The 21,132-nt window shown below is 50.9% G+C and overlaps 1 protein-coding gene across 1 annotated transcript; it reads left to right on the top strand.

The window, feature by feature from the left end:
• The first annotated feature begins 3,803 nt into the window (after window positions 1-3,803).
• LOC109250399 (collagen alpha-1(I) chain-like) lies at window positions 3,804-8,827 on the top strand. Its single transcript, XM_053909488.1, has 7 exons — window positions 3,804-3,829; window positions 4,446-4,730; window positions 5,902-6,129; window positions 7,488-7,584; window positions 8,082-8,162; window positions 8,287-8,449; window positions 8,559-8,827. The coding sequence occupies exons 1-6, from the start codon at window positions 3,804-3,806 to the stop codon at window positions 8,398-8,400; spliced, it is 831 nt and encodes a 276-aa protein (XP_053765463.1). The 3' UTR covers window positions 8,401-8,449; window positions 8,559-8,827.
• The last annotated feature ends 12,305 nt before the right edge of the window (window positions 8,828-21,132 follow it).

Genomic DNA, 21,132 nt, shown 5'->3' with positions numbered 1-21,132 from the left:
TTCTAGCTCTCAGCTCTCCAGATGGGGGTGACATCAGGATCCTCACACTTTTCGTGGGTTCGGAGCTGCTCATCAGCTCTGCGTTGTTCCCACCGTTAGCAAAGGGAAGGAGGAAAAGAAAGAGAAGGAAAAGACCCATTAAAGCAACCAATAGATAATTAGGAGCAGACTATTTTGCCATAATGCAGCACAACAGCAATAAATAAATCAATCACTTGGGGGGGTGGGGAATGACTCGCCTATAATCAGCTATTAAAGGCTTGTACCGCTAATTAGTCTATTAATTAGAACTGTTCTCGCCCTTCCACACGTTATCAGCCTGCCAAGGCAAAGAAAACTCAGCCCCAGGGGCAGGAGATAAGAGAAGTAAGAAAGACGGAAGTAGCAGATTCAAACAGCTGGGCAAGTCTGTGTTTTAAAAGCACAGCTTAGTGCCCGGGGCAAATCCACCTGCTAGTAAGAAAGGAACGTTTATCAAAAACCAAAGGGCTGTTGTCTTTGTTGAGCAGAAAGGGAAGAAACGATTTAATCTTTAAAGAGAAAAACCACCATAACCACACAAGGGGATCTGTGAAGGGCAGCTCCACTGGGTGTTCCCTGGGGCACTGGACACAGTGAGAAACACACTTGCTTAGCGCAAAGGCAGCGTTATCGGAGGCTCAGGAGCAAGGCCCTCTATCCCCTGATGCTCAAGTGTACTCATCTTGGGGAACTAACACATGTTGAGTGCCTACTATGTGCCAGGCACACCCCTTCTGTGCTTTATGCTTGCAACATCTTGTTTGCTGATTTCATTGACGTTCTTAGAATGCCCTACAGTTATTTCTAGGAGTTCTCAGAAAGAAGCCTCATTGGAGCCCTCACAGCTGTGGTCACCAAAAGACGGTTGTTCGGCTCTTCCTCTCCTGTTCTGACTCTCAGTGGTCTGTGCCCCCTGCCACCCAGAGCCTGAAGAAGCCTCTCATCCATCACTGACTCAAAGGGCCTAGGGACTGACAAGGTCTTCTTCAACAGTTCATACAGGCTCTGAGCCTCACAGCTCTCTCCGTGTCCCCAGGAGGGGCGCAGTGGGGAGGACTGTGGCCTTCATACTGCTCCCCTCTCTTTTCCAGCGTCTCTGCTTCCCTCCGCCCTCCCCTGGTTACCAAACTGACATCCCCATGCACTCAAATGAAAAATAGCAGACACAGAGCGGGGTGTTGGAGGCAGGTGTCTCCACTGGCAACAGCCCACCGGCAGCTGCTAGGTTATCTTGTTTCATCCTTACAAAAGCCGTGTGACAGGCTATTACCAATCCCATTTTGCAGAGCGGGGAAACTGTGGCTCGGAGAGGTTAAGTCACGCAGCCAGTCTTCCCGAGGCAGTGACAAAGCACTTAGCGAGACTTCAGTAAATATTTGCACCGCAGACAGAATCGGAAACATGGAGGTGATGGAAGGTTTCCAGCTTTGGGGGGACCTCAGAACTCTCAGGGGTCCAACTACGTGGTAAAGGGGGGCTGTCAATTGGGACAACCCTCTAGAGTGGCAGAAGGGCCAGAGATGGAGAGTACGGGGTCAGCCTCAAGGTCAATTGCTCCCTACCCCCACTCCTTCCTGCCCTAATACTTGTCGTATAGCTCACTTTCTACCGGCAACCCTCCCTAAGAAACCCTTTCAGAAACGGTAAGCGGTGACACTGTCCTGCCTGATCCTCAGGATGTTAATAGGTCTGTGTCCCAACAGTGCTTTCTGCTTTGTGGGTGAGAGGGAGGGGCAGTGGTGATGGATGTGTGGAGAGAGCCTGGGCTTAGGAGCCAGTGACCAGCCTCTATTCCCTGACAACTAGCTAGGTGACCTTAGGCAAATTGCTTTACATTACCCACCTTCAGTTTCCTCATATGCAAAATAGGAAATGTCAGCTGCCTACCCCCAAATGTTATTGCGAGGATCCAGTGCAGTAATACAACACTACTATTATATATACAGAGAGAACTTCACAATTACAGAGTGCTTTCATATATATCCCTGCCAACCTTTAGATCCTCAACACCCTCAGGATTATTATCCCTAGTTTTCAGTTGAGGAAATCAAAGACACAGAAGGATTGAAATTCACTTGAAAACAGTGAGCGGTGCTATTATTCAAAAGCAGAATGCCTGGCCCTACCACGTCTGACTTTCAGACCACGCAGCACCACGGCATTTGCCCTAGAGTCTCTCCTCTGGGGTATGTGTCATGTTCAAGGCTTTCATTCATTCAATAAATATGTGTTGCCTTTCTACATAGAGTCAGGTAGCGAGGACACTTTGCAGAGCTCCTAGTGCGGCAGAGAAGGCAGACCTCATATGTGTGAGGAACAATACTGTGTGAGAAGGAGAGCGAGGACAGGTGATATAGGAGGAGACCTTAAGGAACTCTGAAGAGTGAGTAGGGCATAGCTTCATAAAAAGCCAGGGAAGGGCATTCTCAGCTCAAGGTGGGAAAGGGCATGGTGTTTGGGACTACTGAAGCATAAAAGGTAAGAGGGAAAGTGATGAGAGAGAGACTGGAAAGTCAGCTGAGTCCAGATTTTGAATGCTTAGCAAGCGAGTAGAGGAGTTTGGACTTTATCCTTAGGATAATGTGGAGCTACCTAAGGCTTTAAGCAGGGAAACGATTGGGAACCTAGGAAGATTTTTCTCGCTGGGATGTGGACGCTAGATCTGAGCTGGGCAAGCCTGGAGGCAGGTAGACCAGCTAGATGGGGACACATGCAGAAATTCAGGCAAGAAATAATGCTGGTCTGAGCTCCAGATGGGATCATAGGATGGAGAGAAGGGCAATCTTTTTTTTTTTTAAATTCTTTTTTTTTTTTTAACGTTTATTTATTTTTGAGACAGAGAGAGACAGAGCATGAACGGGGGAGGGTCAGAGAGAGGGAGACACAGAATCTGAAACAGGCTCCAGGCTCTGAGCTGTCAGCACAGAGCCCGACGCAGGGCTCGAACTCACGGACCGCAAGATCGTGACCTGAGCCGAAGTCGGCCGCTTAACCGACTGAGCCACCCAGGCAAGAGAAGGGCAATCTTTGAAATAGATTTAGCAATCAAAACCAAGAAGTGGTGATTGATGGGGAATGTGCATGGAGAGAGGCAAGTGAGAGGAAAGAGTCAAGGATGGCATTAGCTTGTGTGACTGGTGAATGGTGGTGTCCTTGTTGGAAAAGGGGACATTAGGGGCAGAATATCTGCTTTCTATCAGGTATATTCTGCATGAACTTGTATCCCAACTTTGCCAAGAACTTCTAAATTATGGCTGTCTTGTCCAGAGGATGAGGAATGGGTGAAAAGATCCTGCCAACTTGAGAATTCCATTGGCCAGGCACTGAGGTGTGCACATGGTATATGCTGATGGTGCAGCCTCAGGAGGTGGAATGGCATCCAGTTCCTCTGGAGTAACAGGATTCATCTCCCTGGGTTTCCTGTGGGCCTTCTAGTCCTTCAACCCAACTTCCTTTTCTTTGTTTTTTAAGAGCTGTTTGTCAAGGGCAGACCGTATAAGGCATATTAGTAGTTGCCAAGGGGGAAACTGATCTTAAAAGAGTTTACTACCTAGAAGGACCAAGAAGACAACTAACTACGAAAATAACTACAGATCCATCCGTGTGGATAGTATTAATGGCCATAAATGTCATAAAGAACATGCTCCCAGAAAGCCATTCCTTCTGAATGGGGGAAATCAGGGGAAAAGGTATCCGAGTTGGTCTTAAAGGAAAGATGGAATTTCTATAGGCAGAAATGTGAGATTGGGGGGCAAAGGAGATATTCTAAAGGAGGAAACAGCATGGTCAAAGATGGCAGCGGGTACAGGTAATCACCAGCTGGGAATCCTGCTGTCTTAGGGTATCTGCAGAGACGGTTCTTAAACTGATGCTCAGGGCGTTTTGAGAAGTCTGCGAATGCCCTGACTATCCAAAATTGCGTATGTATGCACATGGACTATTCTGGAGAGAGGGCCCACACCTCTCCTCCAATTCTCGGAAGGGGCTGGATCTGAGAAAAGTTTAGAAAACAGCACTCTAATTCTCCCGAATTAGAATTCACAGGTGGGCTGGAGGCGTGTGTGTGTGTGTGTGTGTGTGTGTGTGTGTGAAACAAGCACGGTTGGGAATGACCGGTGCATACCTGGGATCTCTCTATAGGCCCAAGGAGGCCTTGGAATGCTAGCCTCACGAGCTTCCTGCCCTTTGCCACCCCCCGGTTTTCCCACCCCCATTTTACAAGAGCAGTCACCACTGGCACCAGGGTCTCCACTGCCCTAGGAGAAATAAAGGAGGCAAGGACCGAGGAGCAGGGGAGGAAGAATTCGGGAATCATGCAAAAACTCTGAATCGCCTTTGGAGAGAGGGTGGGAGGGGAGTCGTTCCGCCCTAAATCTGGAGACAGTCAGTGGGCCCGGCAGGTCCCCCCCCCCACCGCCCCACAGCAAGGCTTCGGTCAAATTCTGGGAATTTCCCAACCCGTCGGCAGGGCTGCGGCAGATTTTCCCGGACGCGAGCGTGCCGTGCCCGCCGCGGCCGCTGGGTGGCGCGGCGCCGGGCACCGAGCGTGGGAAGCGCGGGCGCGCGGGCGGGCTGAGCTCACACTCCCGGGAAGCGGCCGCGGCGGAGCCGGGGTCCGCAGCGGCTGCGCATCGCGCGCCTCCCGCCGGGCGCTCGGGGGCTGCGAGGTGGACTGAGCGGTCCCCCGGGAGGGAGGAGGCCGGCCGGAGGTGAGAGCGGGACCCCGTCAGGGGTGTCGGGGAGTGGAGGAGGTGGGGGGGGGGGGGGAGTCACAGCGCGCCAGGCCTGCGGACGCTGTCCGAGGGCCCCGGGGCAGGGAGGGGGTCCCCGGGGGCGATGCTGGGCGAGGGGGGGGTGGGCTGGCCGTGCTCGGCTCGCGCCCCACCCCCGCTGCGGCGCGGCCTCCGGGTGCTGCTGCCCTGGCCGCGTGGGTAGGAGCGGATCGCGGCCCGAGCAGCCCCGGTCGGCCCCCGGGCTCTGGGGCCAGGGCTGGCTGGGCGGGGGAGGTGGCGGAGCAGCCCCCTGGCCCCGGCGCGGCAGCCCCTGCCCACTCCCACCTTGCGTTTCTCCGCTCCGCAGTGGGCGTGGTGCCCCTTTGCTGCAGAGGGGGCGCCCGGAGTTGAGGAAGGCAGTGGGGGAGGGAGAGCGCAGAGACAGGTGGTTGAGGGGGCGAGGGCTGGTGCGCCGAGGCTCGTGATATTAATGCGTATTTCTTTCTCCCCCCTTCCTCAGGGGGCGCGGAGGTGCGTGTGGAGGAGGCGGCGGGAAGGCCAGAGGCATGGCTCGGGAGAGAGGGCAGGCTGCCGGAGGTGCCACTGGGCTCTGGCTCCGATCAGCCCCCCCACCCCCACCCCCCAAATTAATAAAGTGGGTGAGGTGGTGAGGGTGGAGGAGTTTGACGAACACCTGGCCCCGAACTGCCCCGAACTGCCCCCAGCCGCCGCCTGGCTCCCGCGTGCATATCCGGGAGCCGCATACTCCCGAGCACTCTGCAGAGGCCAGGGTGGTGGGGGGTTTGGTGAGAAAGCCCTCGGTTGAAGGAGCTGCAGCAACTGAGTCAGCTCCAGAGATAGGGGTTTTGGGGGGCGGGAGGTGAGGGGAAGTCTCCAGACCTTCAGCCCGTGTTCATAAGTGGTGGGAGGTGGGGTCTGTAGGGAAACAGGGTAATGTCCTTAGGACTCCCCCCCCCCCCCCCTCCAGCTTTGTTCAGAGCCACAGACCAAAATTCCGGATTCGGCGTTTGCCACATGTGCTTATTTCTTTTTTCTTTCCCTCTCGGTTTATTTTGTTTTGTTTTTGTTTTTGTTTTTTTTTTTTGTTTTGTTTTTGGGGGGTTTTTTGTTTTTTGGGTTTTTTTTTTTGTTTTTTTTTTTTTTTTAGAGGAACTGCAAATGACAGAGCAGAGGGACGGCTGGCCCAGCCAATCCTGGAGCTGCTGCAGCACTTGTTCCCCAAACAAACACGTTCTGGTGCAAGGACAGAGAGGAGGGGGCTGCTGGCTCACGCGCCCCCCTGCCCCTCCGGGGACCACAGCCCCCTTGCTGCTCCCGTGTGGGAAGGACGGCCCGGCACCTTGGGCCACACGGACGGAGGCTGCCCTGGGCCAGGGTGAGTGATGATGGTGCTGCAGCCCCTCCCTGCTGCCCAGCGTGGGAAGAAGAATGCAGAGCCAGGCAAGTCTCTCTCTGTGTCCTCTGGGGTGGAAGGAGCGGGTATAGACAGGGCCGGGGCAGCCAGCTTTGGCATTGGTGGTGAAAGCCTTTACCTCCAGCCCCTTGGGTTTGGTTCCACCCCTGGCCTGTCCCTGGCACTCAACAACTGTGGCTATGTGCTCATTGGTGCCACCATGTTATATAACGCTTATATAATCTCCCAGGGCAAGCGCTGTGTCTCCGCTCTCGGGTCACGCCGACACTGTGTCCCTGTGGGAGGCAGGATCTGTGGAAGCTTTGGGGTGGACCTTCTCCTCAACTTGGCTCCTCCTCCGGATCCCCGGCGTAGGAGGGAGGGATGGGAGAACCGGACCCATCCACACCAGCTTCCTCTGGGGCTCAGAGGAGTTGGCTGGGCGGCCTCCTCACCTTCCTGCTTCTCTAGTCCCCCTTGTCCAGAGAACTGTCTGGTGGAGTGGATGCCCTTCTTGCGTTTTGAGGTCAGCATCGGTTCTTGGGGCCCCCTGGCATGGCCGAGGGGTGTGGTGAGATGACCCCTGGGATGTGACAGAAGAATACGCGGTACATAGGGTTGGAGAGAGAGAGGCAGAGATTAACTCTGCTTTGGGGTTTATGAGCAGAAGTGATTAGAAGGATGGTAGTGGCCTTAGGAGAAATTTGGAGCAGGCCTAGGAGCTGGGGGATGGTCAGGGAAGGGTGTACGGGGAAGTGGATCAGACAGCAAAGATAAACATGGTGTTCTTTTACTGTACTCTCCACTGGGCTGTCCCTGGTTACCAGGGCAACAGAAGCAGTGATGAAAATCATGCCTTTCGTTCAGTGGAAAAATCTAGCTCCTCCTCCCGCCTCTTCCTTCTCTAATCGCCTGCGACCCATTGGGAGGTTGATGGCTCCAGGGATCAGAGACCCCAGTGTATCCCCATCAGGCCCCCCATTCCCCAGTGTTTTAATCATCTTGCCCCTGTTCCAGCATCCCTTATCTCCCCCAGAGCTCGGCAGTTGCGCAGGAGTTGGAGTGGAAGGAGGGGGAAGGGCACGGACGTCATTGCAGGGCAGGGCGGGCAGAGCGTGGGCAGAGACGTGGATGCAGGAATGACGGGCGCACGAGGAGGGTCGGGCACTGATCAGCTAGATGGCGCTTGTTTCTGGGGTGGTAGGACCTGGGGGTGGGAATAGTGGGTGAGGGCCCGCAGAGCCTAGCAGCCTAGGCTTCCCATAAATAGGGAATAGAAGGGCCTCAAGGTCTTTTTGGGGGTCTCAGCTCCCGATGAAAACCAGGGTTCATTCATTTAGCAGGGACTGGCTTCCTACCACGTTCGGTAAGGTTCTGGGAGCTGGGAAGACAGGACTGGCCCTTGACCTTGGAGAAATTGCAGTGGATAGGAGGAAGGTGGGTATATAGGGGAAGATCAGCCTGGCTTTGTTACAAGCCTGGAATCTGGGACTCCAGGCGAGGAGACTGGTGGTGTTCCAGACTGGAAGTGATGGATTAGGGTGGAGCCTGAGGGAATGCAGAGGGAAGAGTCTTTCAGAGAGCCACTTTGGCTTGCGGCTAGGTCGTGGGGAAGAGAAGGTGCTAAAATTTTGAGCCTTAGCGATTGACAGAAAAACCCGGATTCAGACTTCTTTACAGGAACATCGTGTTTGATCTGATGTTAGGCGACCTGCCTTCAAGACCACGGCCGTCCAAATTGAAATGTTTAGGGTCAGGCAAATAGAGTTTGCAGTGGAAGCCAATTCTGGGAAGAGAACTTATAGGAAATTGCATTACCAAGCCTCGAAGGTGTAGGTCGCTGAGAACGTATGCAGGGAGAGTGAGCCCAGGGCCCTGGGCATCAGCCTAGAATTGGGCGAGGCTGTATATCTTGTACCTGTTTATGATCCCAGCGCCCGCCCAGACTGCTGGACCTGTTTCTGCTAATGAACACACACGTCTTCTATCACACCACACCCGTTTTTGAAGTTCAGGTTTCTGTTTAAGTTTCCTTCTCCCTAGTAACTATGTCCAGGAGGCTATGTCCTGGAAAGATAGGTATGTACGCTTACTTCTCCACTCGTTCTCCTTGACCTTTGCTGTGCCATTCACTTATAGATTGCTGAGAGGCCCCAAGTTGTGCCTGCTATAGCCACGAGCCATCGGTCTTTAATTAGCCTCCACCAACAAGACTGTTCTGGTTCCTTCCCAGTCATCACTCTAGAGGAGTAAGAGCACTGCACAGAGCGTCAGGAGGCTTCTGCCAGCTACGTGGTCTCGGGTGAGGCACTTCCGTTTCCAGGACTTAGTGCCTAGTCTGAGCGGTCTGGTTTCTTCCATGTCCAAAGCCTTCGGATTTGACATCCAAAGCTTTCTCCACCTCTGCCCAGGTTTCTGGTGCCAGGCAGGCGTTTTGACCGAGCTGCGCAGATTTCTCTGATGCTTTGTGGGAAGGAGTAGCAGAAATGGAGGCCTGCTCTCTAGGGTAGACCCCTGTCTCCAAAGTGGGTGGGCGCCCTCCAGAGGCAGTGTGGCCCTTATCCCTCTTGGGAATGTGGAAATGCGGGAAGAGCAGGTTTTCCCAGTCACCAAGCAGTTGGCAGGCTACAGCCCATAGGTCAGATGCCTGCTTTTGTAAATAAAGTTTTATTGGAACCCAGACGTGCCCATTGTTTATGTATCGTCTATGGCTGCTTTCCCGCTAGGTTGGTATAGTTGAGTGGTGCAACAAAAACCGTATGACCCGCAGTCCCGAAATACACTGTCCTGCCCTCTACGAAAAACTGTGCCGTAGACCAACAAAGTGCTTAGATCTCCACTGAGATGCTTAACTGTGGCCGTTTCAGAGTCCTATGGTTCTTGAAGGTTCTGCATCGGGCCTTACTGTGTTATCCCATGAGAGGATGATATGGCAGTTGAGACAGTAGATTACTGGAATCAACCCAAAGATAGCCACCCTGTATCTGGGAAATCCCTTTCATTTTCATATTTCATATTTCCCTCGATGCCTTTGATTTGTGACTTCCAGCCTCACAGCCCCTTTTAGTGCCAGGGCCCTTAGAGATGCATTTGCAGAGAGCCTGCAGCCGAGCCTAGTTTGTCTGCCTGAGCCTGGCACTCATCCACTCTGTCAGAACAAGGCCCTCTGGCTTGGGGTTCGTAGGGTGTGCATCTGCGCTGGCTTGGGTCCGGAATTAGCATTCAAGGCTCTTGCGGCCAACACTTACGGTGTCTTCTTGTGTCCAGGTTTCCACCCTTTTGACCCGGTCCTCAAACCAGAGTCTTGGTGAAATTCTTGGTTGGGAACAGGACAAGCCACCCCCTTCCCCCCTCCCTACTACAGGACAGCCACACAGCAGTTGCATCACTGCTGGTCTGTGTTGGGATAGGAAGTGAGACACTCTCGTGGCCAGAGGAAACCACGTCCTGGGGACGGCGTTGGGGGGTGGGGGTGACTGAGGTTTATTCCCATTGCAGCTGGAAGGGAGGAGGCTGGCAGTGGGAGGAGGGAGCAGACAACCCAGAATAGCAAGCCAGAAGCTGAGCACACTCAGAGCTGCTTTTAGCCGGTACTGGTAAGCCTGGCCCTGGGAGTCTTGCTTCACACCTCCCTCCGCACATTGTCCCCAGAGGCTGGCTCTCTGACTGTTCTCATCCCCCCAAGAAAGAAAAAAGAAAGGGTCCTCGTCAAAAGCCCTCTCTAAATACCTTTCATTTGTAGAGCTTAGGGTGACCCTGTCCTGCTTGGACTTGACCCGATATTGACACTGGCGCACTGACTTGGGGAAATATTTGTTCACCAGATATTTATTAAGGGTCTGTTACGCGTGGGGCACTGTATGAAGCTCAGAGGCTGCCAAGGCAAAGAAAGGATTCACAGTCTGGTCTGAAAGGCACAGGGACCGTTGAACCCATTTCAATATGATCTGCACTGGAATCTAGGCTTCTAGAGAGCGTATCCGCATCTGTCTTGTTCGTTGCCGTCATCCTGGCGTGGGGTACCGTGCTTGACACACTTGTAGGTGTGCACGTGCTTAACTGGTTGACCCGTCCTGATTTGGTGCGTCCCGGAAGTGTGCAGGAGGTATCTGAGTAGGCAAGTGGAGGAAGAGGGGAGCTCACGGCAGCGAGTATGGCCAGTTTGGGGGAAGACGGGATGTTCCTGGGCCTCCCGGTAGTGTGGGTGCAGTTAAAGAAAGAGGGAACGCCCTGTGGGAATGGGAATCCTTGGGCCTCAGGGGACCATGGGAAGGGAGGAGAATGACCTAGGACAAGGTGGCAGGACAGCGGCAGTCCACACCATCGGAGAAAGCAGAGGGCCGGGCGGGGGGGGTGGGTAGCAGGGAAGGGTAAGACTGGGGAGGGAGAGTGGGAACTGTGAGAGAAAGCAGAGCTGAAGCAGGTGAGTCCCGGATGCACACGATGGCAGTGACAGAAAAGACACGTCTCAGCCCCATTCTGTGGCTCTTCAAAAGACCGTGTCCGGGTACGACCCCCATGATACCACATTTCTCTGCAGTGGGGCAGATGTGGGGAAATTAGCTGTAGTTTGAGATGATGGTTACCCTCTAAAATTCTTACTATGGAAATTCCACATGTATGTGAAGATACAGTTACTGTGAGAACATCCCACGTTCCTGTCACTCAGCTTTAACACGTAATCAACATGTAGCCTGATTTTATTTGTATCCCACCCACCTATTCTTTATCTTTTTGTTGTTGTTGTTGTTGTTTTGTTTTTACAGCAGATCCCAAACATCATGTTACATCCATAAATTCTCCAGTGTGGCTCTCTTAAAGCATAACCCAGTCATCGTATCCCCCTGAAATATCACTGGTTTCCCCCCCCCCCACCCCCCGCCCGTGTTTACGTTTCCCTGCTGGTCTCAGGTTTTTAACAGTTTTGTTTGAATCCAGTTCCAAACAAGATCCACACATCTCATTTAGTTGATGATTAATCTCACGTTGTGTGTTAATAAAGATTATGGGCATGCTTAAAATAATTTATGTTTTGCAGTTCTGCCTTTTAGATTTATTTAGCTGCCCTGCTCTGTCTCCCTTCAGCTGCCATCAACAGCTTTCCTGAGTTCTGTTGAACCGTGTTGTGATTCCTGAGCGTACTTCATTATTCTTCTTGTCTTTTTGTCTTTGTGGTTTAATATAACTAGTCATTTATTCCCTCCTTCAGTAAGTGCTTCTGGACAGCCTGCTTCGTGCCAGGCGCTCTGCCGGGCTCTGAGCATGCAGCTGTGGAAAGAGAGCGTCCTGGGAGCTTACAGTCCAACCACATGAGAGCGGTTTGGGTCCACCTGTTGTCTCTTGCCCCACGTGTTCACCCCAGCTGAGTTGGGTGACCACGAGGTCACTTGTGTGCTGTCAGATCTGCTGTGTTCTAGGGCTTGGTATTCGTGTTCTTGTGTGGTCACTTATGTGGCTGATAAGAAGTGCTTCTAGAACTATCCAAGAAGTCGGGTATGTTTCCTGTGGGAGGCATCTTTCATAGCCACGTGACCGGGAGTCTAGGAGTATCGCCGACGGACTTGGCGTGGATCCGTGAACACTTGTGGCCTTGAGTCTTTATCTCTAAGCAAGTTAAAATGGAGAGGCTGCTTTCCCTGGGGGATGGTAGAGAGGCCGAATGAAACATCTGGAAGGTGCTCTGAAATGTCGAAGGGCTCAGCAGACACCAAGTGGTGCCAACACGTTCTTTGAGCAGGTTGGCTCTTTCTGTGACTCTGTGAAGGTCAGGCTGCTTGGGGACTTTCGTCCAGTCTGATGAGGTCACCTGCCTAGGTAGGTTCACTTTTCCAGTTTTCTCTTCTTTGCTGCACAGTCGAGTCCTGGCTAGCCTTGCTGCCTGAGTAGCAGACTGTGATGCTACTGTTCGGGTCTGTCTTGCTAATAAAGCTATTAACTTATGTGCATCTCTCTGTGTAAATAATAATCAGACCTGTGTTGGGTCCCTGTGACCCTCTGATTTTGAGAACGGTCTGTGATTCTTGTATTTTTTTCTTCCATTTGCAGTTTGGATGCAGCTACGCTGCGGTTCACGAATTAGCATCTGAGCCTTTAAAAAAAAAATCTTCGCTAATAAATTAAATGTATTCCCAGATATAAAGACTAGTATTCTTTCACCTCTCCTAGATATTTTGTCGTATACTTAAGATAATAGTACAGAGTGTATTAAATATACCATGATATATATAATTCCTGTCACTGAAGGATTCATAGGTTAGAGTTTGAGAATACTTTTTTATTATTTCCAATTAAGCAGTCTTTAATTATTTTGATCGTATGGCTATGTTGGTTAAAATTTTTGAACGGATCGCTGTGTGTGTGTGTTTATAATTTCTATACAGTATGCCGTTGCCATACTAATACATTATATATGTTATAAAATACAAAATAAAAAGAATTTTTTTAATGTTTATTTTGAGAGAGAGAGAGAGAAAGAGGGAAACACAGAATCCGAAGCAGGCTCCAGGCTCGGAGCTGTCCGTACAGAGCCCAAGGCAGGGCTCGAACTCACGAACTGTGAGATCATGACCTGAGCCAAAGTCGGATGCTCAACCGACTGAGCCACCCAGACGCCCCCAAAATAAAAAGAATTAAAGGAAGTTGTGCTGCAGTGTATTCTCTGCCTTCCTCCAGCATGAGCCATTCCTGGTCCTGGTGGAGGGCAGCTCACACTCCGTCCCCACCCCTTCACACATTCAGGGCATTACTGCTCTCGCAGAGCTTCCCTCTCCCCCTGGCATTGCCAGTTGTGCGCCCTTTCTACTGGATTGCTTCCATGTGCTGTTCTTTCTGTCTTCTTTGACTCCAACCCTTCCTGTTCCTGCCCCTTTCTCTGTCCCCAGAGAGTCTTTGGTCCTTGCAGCCTTCACTTCCTCTCTTGATTCCCCCCAACTCTGGGTGAAAGTGGTCTTGACGAAGCCAGCCGTGACCACCATGTTTCTAAATCTAGCCCTGGCTTCTTTGTCTCAGTCCTAGTAGCTCTGGCAGTTGGGCACATCTGGTCGGACCCTTTCCCTCGAAGCGCTTTCTTCCCTTGGCTCCCAGGCCATGAATCTCTGGTTTTGTGCCTGTCTCATTGGCTGTTCTTCTGTGGCATCTCTTCTCTTGACCTCGAAACATGTGCCCCTTCCTCTCTATCTTCTCTGTTTCTCTCTGTCACCCTCTCCCAACGCATGGCTTGAAATACAATCTGCATGAATGATTTCTAGAATTTGCTTCAAAGTAATCCTGGGAGATAGACAAGATTGACCATGAGTTGTTAACAGCTAGATCTGGGTGATGTGTACCTAGGGGTTCCTTGTACTGTTCCTTCTGGGTTTTTTTTTTGTTGTTGTTGTTTGGAATTTTCCATGATAAAAAGTTTAAAAAATCTATAGGCTAGTGACCCCCCCCCCCATTATTTGTCTGAAGCCCAGCCCTTCTCCTGAAGTATAGAGCTGTGTGTGTATCCACCTGCCTACTTAACCTTTTAACTTGGATGTTAATAGGCATTTCATGCTTACAAGTCCAAAACTGAACTCCTGATTTTCCCACTCAAATATATTCTTCCTGTGGTTTCCCGTCTTGGTTGTGGGAATGCCGTCCTTCCAGTGGCTCATGCAGAATACCTATGGTCATGCTTGACTTAGCTCTTTCTCGTACATTTCTCGCTCAGTCCATCAGCAACTCCTGTTGACTCTACCTGCAAATATATCCAGAATGTGACCCATGAGAACTGCTTCTACTGTCTTCGCTGTTGTGCAAGCCACCATCATTTGTCACCTGTTTCTTCTTTGCCCCTTACAGGCTATATAATCCTCAGTAGGCAGAAGGATCCCATGATACAGAAGCCACATCATGCCCTGCCAAGCTCCAGCTGCGCAGTAGCTCCTTGTCTTGCTCAGCGAAAGCCGTGGTTGTTGGTGTGGTGTAGAGGACCCCGTAGCTTATAAACACTGCCCAACAGAAATATGATGTGAGTTATGCACGGGAGCCACACGTGTAATTTGACATTTTCTGGTAGCTAAGTTGGAAAAGGAAAAGGAAACAGGTGGAATTCATTTTAATAATTAACCCGTGGAGCGCCCGAGTGGCTCAGTCGGTTAAACATCTGACTTTGGCTCGGGTCATGATCTCGCCGTTCGTGAGTTCGAGTCCCGCGTCAGGCTCTGGGCTGACGGCTCCGAGCCTGGGGCCTGCTTCGGATTCTGTGTCTAAACTTTCTCTCTGCCCCTCCACCACTCACATTCTGTCTCTCTCTGTCAAAAATGAATAAACGTTAAAAAAAAATTAAAACAGAATTAATTAACCCGGTGTGTCAAAAATACTTGCACTTCTGGTAGATATTACAGGGTTATTCGCACGAAGTCACGCTCATGGCACATCTCAGTTTGGATTAGCTCTTTTTCTTGGGCTCCACAGCCTCCCGCGGCGAGTGGCTCCCGTGTTGGAAATGCACGCCTCCATGATCTTCTGTGTCCTTATCTCCTACTGGCTCTTCCTCCTTTGACTTTGTTCTGGCCGCACTGGCCTCTTTGCGGCCCCTCAGATAAACTAGGCATTTCCTGTTCTAGGTCCTTCTATTTGGGACGCTTTTTCCCAGATAGCCCTGCGGCAGAGTCTTACTTCCTTTGGGCCTGTGACCAGATACCCACCCCCCTTGCGGTGCCCACTCCGCACCTACACGTTTGTTGGCGCCTCCTGTATCCCTACCCTCCAGTGTTTTCTCCCGAGCGCCATCGCCACTTAACACACTGTAATATTTCTGTTACTTCATGTATTTTCCCTCTCTCCCTGCTGGAATCTGAACTCCACGAGAGCAGGGACTTTTGTCACTTTCGTTCACTGCTGTATTTCCACAGCATGGAACAGTGCCTGGCACGTGTAAGAGATAGGTGGATGTGGTTGAAGAATTAAACGGGATGAATGATCAAGGAGGATTCTTTTTTAGCAAGCACCGTTCGGTTGAGTGCACGTCACCGTGTGGTGTCATATTTTTGCAGCGTAGCAGTTTGAAGGCCTAGTTGAAGTCAGGGTATTTTGAAAGAGACCCCTTTATAAAGAGGCGATCATGGGTGCAACTTATAGCATAAATGGATTCAAGACCCCTGAAACGCTGCATTTCATTCATTTCCTTGGGTCATTTTAAACCCAGCTTGAACATCCTGTTGCAAGGGTGTGCGTAGGTACGGCATTTTGGAGATGACGTCCTTACCTTGAACGCGGTAACGTCATCACATCATGGTGGAAACGATTTCCAAACGCCTGCTTTTAAGATGTTCTTTCTGTGACGGAAGTCTCTTTCAAAAAGTAAAGGTTTTCTTACCCAGTTTTTAAATGTCACCTTTACCTTGAAGGGACAGATTAAATACTTGTTTAAAAACATTCATTAAGTGGCATTCTACCGACAGGCGCTCCCTGCAGAAGAGGTCAGCAGATTTTGGAGCTGTGATGTTTTCTGTTTGAAAAAAACATACGTGTGATTCCTCTTTAAGTTGAGCGCCTCTTTCAGGGACCCTGCCGTGAGATAAGCAGTGACCGTGTGGTCAGATGATTTGTAGCCCTCACCCTCTCATTACAGAGGGCTGTTATTTGTTGTATGGAGGATGGTACCCTTAAATTTGCTTCCCCAGGTACATGTAAACTGTATGAAAGTACACAGTCAGCTGGGGGTACCACTGCCCATCCTTTTGTGTTTGGATCTCCTACTCAGGCACAGGATGCCCCCTGGACCTTAAGTGACGGTGACCACCGGACACACAAATTGAAAGAATTCACTGGTGTCGATTCACACGTCAAATAACAATAAGATTTAATTCCCTATTTTCAAATAAAAGGAAATACAGACATCCTACTCATTTCTTCTTCGTCCTGATGGATCTTGTACTTGCCTCATCCAACACGGTTGTTGGATTGTTGGTTCTTCTGTATTAACCTTATCTCTATAACTCGCATCCAGTTGAGGACTGGGTCTCCTCTTTTCTGTTGCTCCTGGTACCTAACAGGGCTGGGTTTCACCAGTATCTAAGGACTGAACGGTGTTGGGGAATAGATCATTCTCTGACCTCGGCACCTTTGTTGGACGGCAAAGTCCGGTATCCAGATGTCTTTGGTAGCTGCTACAGCCATTTCTTGAACAGTATCAAAGGCATCGGTGGCATTACGGAGAACAGCAGTGTAGTGTTGATGCTTGATGAGTCTTGATGCCTCGTCTGGTTCTGACAGGTAGCAAAAGCGGCAGCTGCGTGAGGCACCGCCGTGCCGTGTGGTAGATGGCTGCGCTCAGGTGCTGCTCAGGAAGTGGGCTGGCAGAGGTTGCTGGAAAAGATGGCCAGGGTAGCTGGAGTAGCCGGCTGTCTTCTTAAAGCGTGGTGATACATCTTGAAAGCATCGTGGGATGTCTTCCTTCAGCTCACCTAGATGCTGAAAATGTCTGTGCAGGTCTGCTCTTCATCCGTGTTGACGGTCTAGGAGGTATGTCAGCTGGATGTGTTCGCTTGGAGTTGACTTTCCGACTGCTGTGACCAGAAACACAGTTTACAAGATGAGCGGCTGGAAGGAGAGCCGCAGACCGTCTCAAGAACAGAGGCCCTGTGTACTTTCTGCTGCGTGGGCCACCTCTCGTGTTCCCTGGACCCCACGTTGGCGAGCAAGGCTTGTCCCCGGCGGACCGGTCTTTGCTACTTAGATAACGCACTACTCCATCGGCATCTCATTGATGCACATCTGTACAGGGCCTCCTGGGTGAAAGAGTCCACCGTTCCGAATGGAGTGGGGTGGGAATGGGACAGGAAGGAATCTGCCAGCGTGAATGGGACAGGGTCTCTGTCCTCAGGGAGCTAATGGTTAGTGAAGGTGCCAGGCACCCACGCTACAAATACAAGACGAACATAAAAGGGATGTGAACGGAGTACAAGAAGGGGGTTTATTAGCCAGAGGGGGCGGTTGGGAATTGGAAGACGTCTCTTGGAGCATGAGGAAGAAGATCTTGTCCATCTTGCTCTTAGCTGAATCCTCGGAGGTGCTTCGTTCCTGTCAGGTGCTCAGTAATTACGTATGTGTTAATCGTTGGGTATTGAAGGAGTAGGTCTTCACCCGAAGAGGCAATGCAAAGGCCCGGGGGTCAAGGAAGAAATGGCTGCTTGGGAGAAAGTAGTTGGTGTGCTCTGAGGAGGTGTATGTGGCAGAAAGTGGGCCTCCGTATTGCAGAGTTAAGGGCAGTCTCCGGAGGGCCTCTACCAACTTCCTAGGAATTTGGTGGTGGTGGTTCTTAAGCTCTTTTGCACCAGTACTCATTGGGAGTTGCGTGCAAATGAGTCTCTTTCTCCAAGAAAAAAAAAATATCATAACAGCACGTGGTCTGGCATATGCCGTCAGAGAACTCACAGATCCGTGCTGTCAGCCGGGGGTCTGTCCGGGCTCTTGCTGAGATCTCATCACGGGTAGGAGGCGCTTGTTTTTCCCTTGATGCACACATTCCAGGTTTTCAGGGCACCGACGGGCGGCAGGCCTAGTCGTGACCCCGATGAGCTCAGGGAAGCCGTGGAGAAGAGGGGAGAGGTCTCTCTGTGCACTGACGTAAATGGAGAGATCCAGCGTTTGTTCCATTTAGCAGAGGACAACAAGAAGTGTACCTGGGAAAAAAATCGGGGGAAAAAATGAACCCTTATAACTTACTAATTTGGACTATGGGATGCTTGTGCTAACTTTTTTTCTGTGACGCGGTTTCCAACGCCGACACCCGGCCAAGCAGTAATTACAGATATAGAGAGGCAGTGTTTGCATTTTTTGGGAACAGCGATTCGCGGAAGGGAGTCATTAGAGTTTCATGTTACCATGGTACAAGGTCCAAAGAGCTCCTTAGCTGTCCCGATCCATCCGAGAGCTGCCTGGAGGAGGAGGTGGCGAGATTTCACGGGCTGCTTGAAAAAGCTGAAAGACTGGGCGGAGGGTAGTTTGAAATTGGATTGTTCTGTTCTCCTTGTCATGAAAAAATTCCTGTAAAGAGAGTATCTGTGTACCTTCGGTTAAAAAATAAATTAATCAGACTTCCCGTCTGCCAGGAGTTTGTAGTGTATCTGATACACAGATAGGATATGTGGAGATTTGAAAAACCCGACGTGGGGTGGGCAGCACGGTGTTGACTTTTCTGCCTGTGCGTGTCGTAGGAAGTTCGTCCCGTGGAGGTGCGGTGAGGCCGTGCTTCGTTCTGGTGAACAAGGTTGATTGAAGACCAGCGCTGTGCGTGGCCATGCTTGATGCCGGCCAGCAACAGAAGGAGCCATCGGAGGTGGAAGGGGAGCACCCTTGAGCTCCCGCATCCAGAGCAAAGCAAGGAGCAGGGTCGGGGACCCTTGGGAACAGCCATTGCTCGATGCAAGCTCTTCCTCCCCTCTACTCCCCCCCTTCCTCCCCATTCATGTGCTTAGCGGGATTTTGCTTTGTGAAGAGGTTAGTCTTATGAGTGAGTTTTACGTTTTTGGGGGGCTCCTGGGTGGCTCAGTTGGTTAAGCGTCTCACTCTTGATTTCGGCTCAGGTCATGAACCCAGGGTCGTGGGATCGAGCCCCGAATCGGGCTCCCTTGAGCGTGGAGCCTGCTTAAGACTTTTCTCTCTTTCTCTCTCTACCCCTCTCCCCTGCTCACACTCTCTGTCTAAAATACAGTACAATACGATATTTTTTTCAAGGAGAAGAGGCCCTCCTGTTTTTCCCAGAGTTGTGTTCAGACTTCAAGTCCAGACACTTTAATGGGGAGTAAAATCAGTTTAATGGGTTGAGACCAACGTTTTTTTTTTAAAGGTCATAATAGAAAATATTAGATTGCATGGAATGTGGTAAAGAGGAGCATGATTGTGTGAAGGTTTGTTTCAGTTTTATACATTTCATATTTATGTATAAGTACATAGTATTATATGCTTACATATCTGTGTCTCAGAAAGGTCACATGTAGTGTACAGGGTCACCTTGTAAACTTTATTTCTTACTGTGGGTCAGGGTCCAAAAAGTTCGAGAAATGGTCCTGGAGGGATTTCTCAGCTCTTAGGGTAGACAGTGGGTTCCAGCTGCTTCCCTGGAGGCCATCTCTATGGTGACAGATGTGTGAGAGGGCTTTTTTTTTTTTTTAAAGAACAGCAGATTCAGGCTCCCACAGTGTGATCCGGGCTTGTCTGTGGCTGCTCGCCACCCCTGCCCCCACTCTCCTGTGCCCAGTGTTTCCTGCCGCGGGGTGGGGTGGGAGGGGCAGGGAAACCTCACCAGGGGATGGGAGCAGAGGTCACCCTCCCCTCTGTTTCACCAGGTGTCATTCCCTGGAGTGCAGCGTATTCGGCCCCCTGCCTCTTCTCTGTCTCTTGACTTTCTTAGCTATGTCCACACCAAGGTTAGGGCAGGGAGAAGGCCATCTGAAAATGCTGTTCTGCCCTATGGTTCATTGGGTGGGGATGTTAGAGTTCACACGATCTGGGGGAGATTCTGGCACAGTGGAATGAGCCAGCCCAGCTCAGTGATTTCACTTGGATTTGTTGATTCTCTGCCTCCATCTTTCCTACAAAGGAGAGGAGTCTTTCCTGGATTCTAGCTGCCTCTCCTTCCACCAGCTGTGCCAACCGGCCTGCGGAGTGCTGACCCACTTGTCGTACCTCAAATAGAGGTTTAAATTAGGACCTTTAATCTGTAAGAGGCTTACTGCCTGTTGGGTGGCCAGCTGCTCTAGACTCCCATGGGGCAGAGCTGGGCTTTGCCTGGCTGTTGTTGTGTTTAAGGAATCAGGGGGTTGATGACTTCATGTCAGGAATAACCAGACATATAGACTCACTTGTCAAAGGCCAGGGAAGCAGGGTCTTTGGGAAACAGAGCTGTTTTCCCAATATCCCTTTTGCCGTCAGCACTCACACAGGCCCTGGGGGTGGGCGGGTGGGTTCTCTTGGGATGGAATGCTGTAGTGGTATATCCTTGTAATGATAGAGTGGAAAGCCCAGAATTCCATGGGGTTTGGGTGCTGACCTTGCTTCTCCTGGGTACTCAGCCTGGATGTGCAATTAGTTCTGCTGGCTCTACCTGTGTTTCCATTCCACAAATATTTATTAATCAAGAGTCGTGTGCCCAGGGTGGTGCTAGGTGCCGTTGGGAACACACAGAAGCATGAGAATTGGAGCTTCCCCCAAATTGCTCATTGTCTTTTGGAGGAGACCAGACTAGTATATATCAAAATGTTCGTTCATCCGCCAGGCAGATACTTACTTGGCTGGAAGCTGTTCAGGGGAACAGATTATTGAGTTCCAAAGTAAACGGCATGGGGGATGTATTTTTGGAGACCTGAGCAGGGAGAGAACACCAGGGTGGGCAGAGCTGGGCCCTGAGTGGGGAGATTAAGAAGGATGGGAGAGGAGAGGACATTGAAGGTAGGTAGGAGCAGCGAGAATAGGCCGGGGGACTGGGTGGTCCTCTTCCAAAGGGCAGGTGCCTGTGGAGCCCCCCAGTTCTGGAAATAGCCCCAGTTTTGGGCCTAGCCACCCTTATTCTTTGGATAACATTGAGACAGCTCTAGGGTTTCCTCTCTTTTCTCCCCCTCTTTATCATTATAACAACGAGAAGAATGATTCCTAGCATTTATTGAGCATTTATTGCATACCACTGTTCTGTATGCTTTTACGTGGATGTTCTCATTAAGTCTGCCCAGTAACACTCTGACGTAGGTGTTAACGTATTATTACATGCATTTTACAGCGGATGGCACTAAGGCATAGAAAGGTTGAATAACTTGCCACGTCATGTGGCAAGGAAATGGTTAGGTCAGGAGTCCCCCCAGGGCAGCCTGAAGGCAGAAACCTGTACTCTTAACCCGCTGGTTCCTGAACTTGTCTGAACATTGGAATCGCCGGGGGATCTTTTAAAGTTTCCAAAGCCCGGGCCAATTACATTACACCCTAGGCCAATGACATCAGTCTCTGGGTGAGGGGGGGCTCGGG

The sequence above is a fragment of the Panthera pardus genome, unplaced genomic scaffold (assembly GCF_024362965.1).
Source record: "Panthera pardus isolate Hobbes unplaced genomic scaffold, ASM2436296v1 HiC_scaffold_21, whole genome shotgun sequence".
NCBI classification, from domain to species: Eukaryota; Metazoa; Chordata; class Mammalia; order Carnivora; family Felidae; genus Panthera; species Panthera pardus.
Note: the sequence above shows the minus strand (reverse complement) of the source record. Positions and strands in the feature narration are given on the sequence as shown.

Bases quoted from the DNA above. Each gene is read 5' to 3' on its own strand.
- LOC109250399 (XM_053909488.1), top strand. From the start codon at position 3,804: ATGGTCAAAGATGGCAGCGGGTACAG. The intron at 4,731-5,901 runs GTGAGAGCGGGA...TTTTTTTTTTAG, and splicing joins AGGGAGGAGGCCGGCCGGAG to AGGAACTGCAAATGACAGAG. The intron at 7,585-8,081 runs GTGGGTATATAG...TTATGATCCCAG, and splicing joins TTGCAGTGGATAGGAGGAAG to CGCCCGCCCAGACTGCTGGA.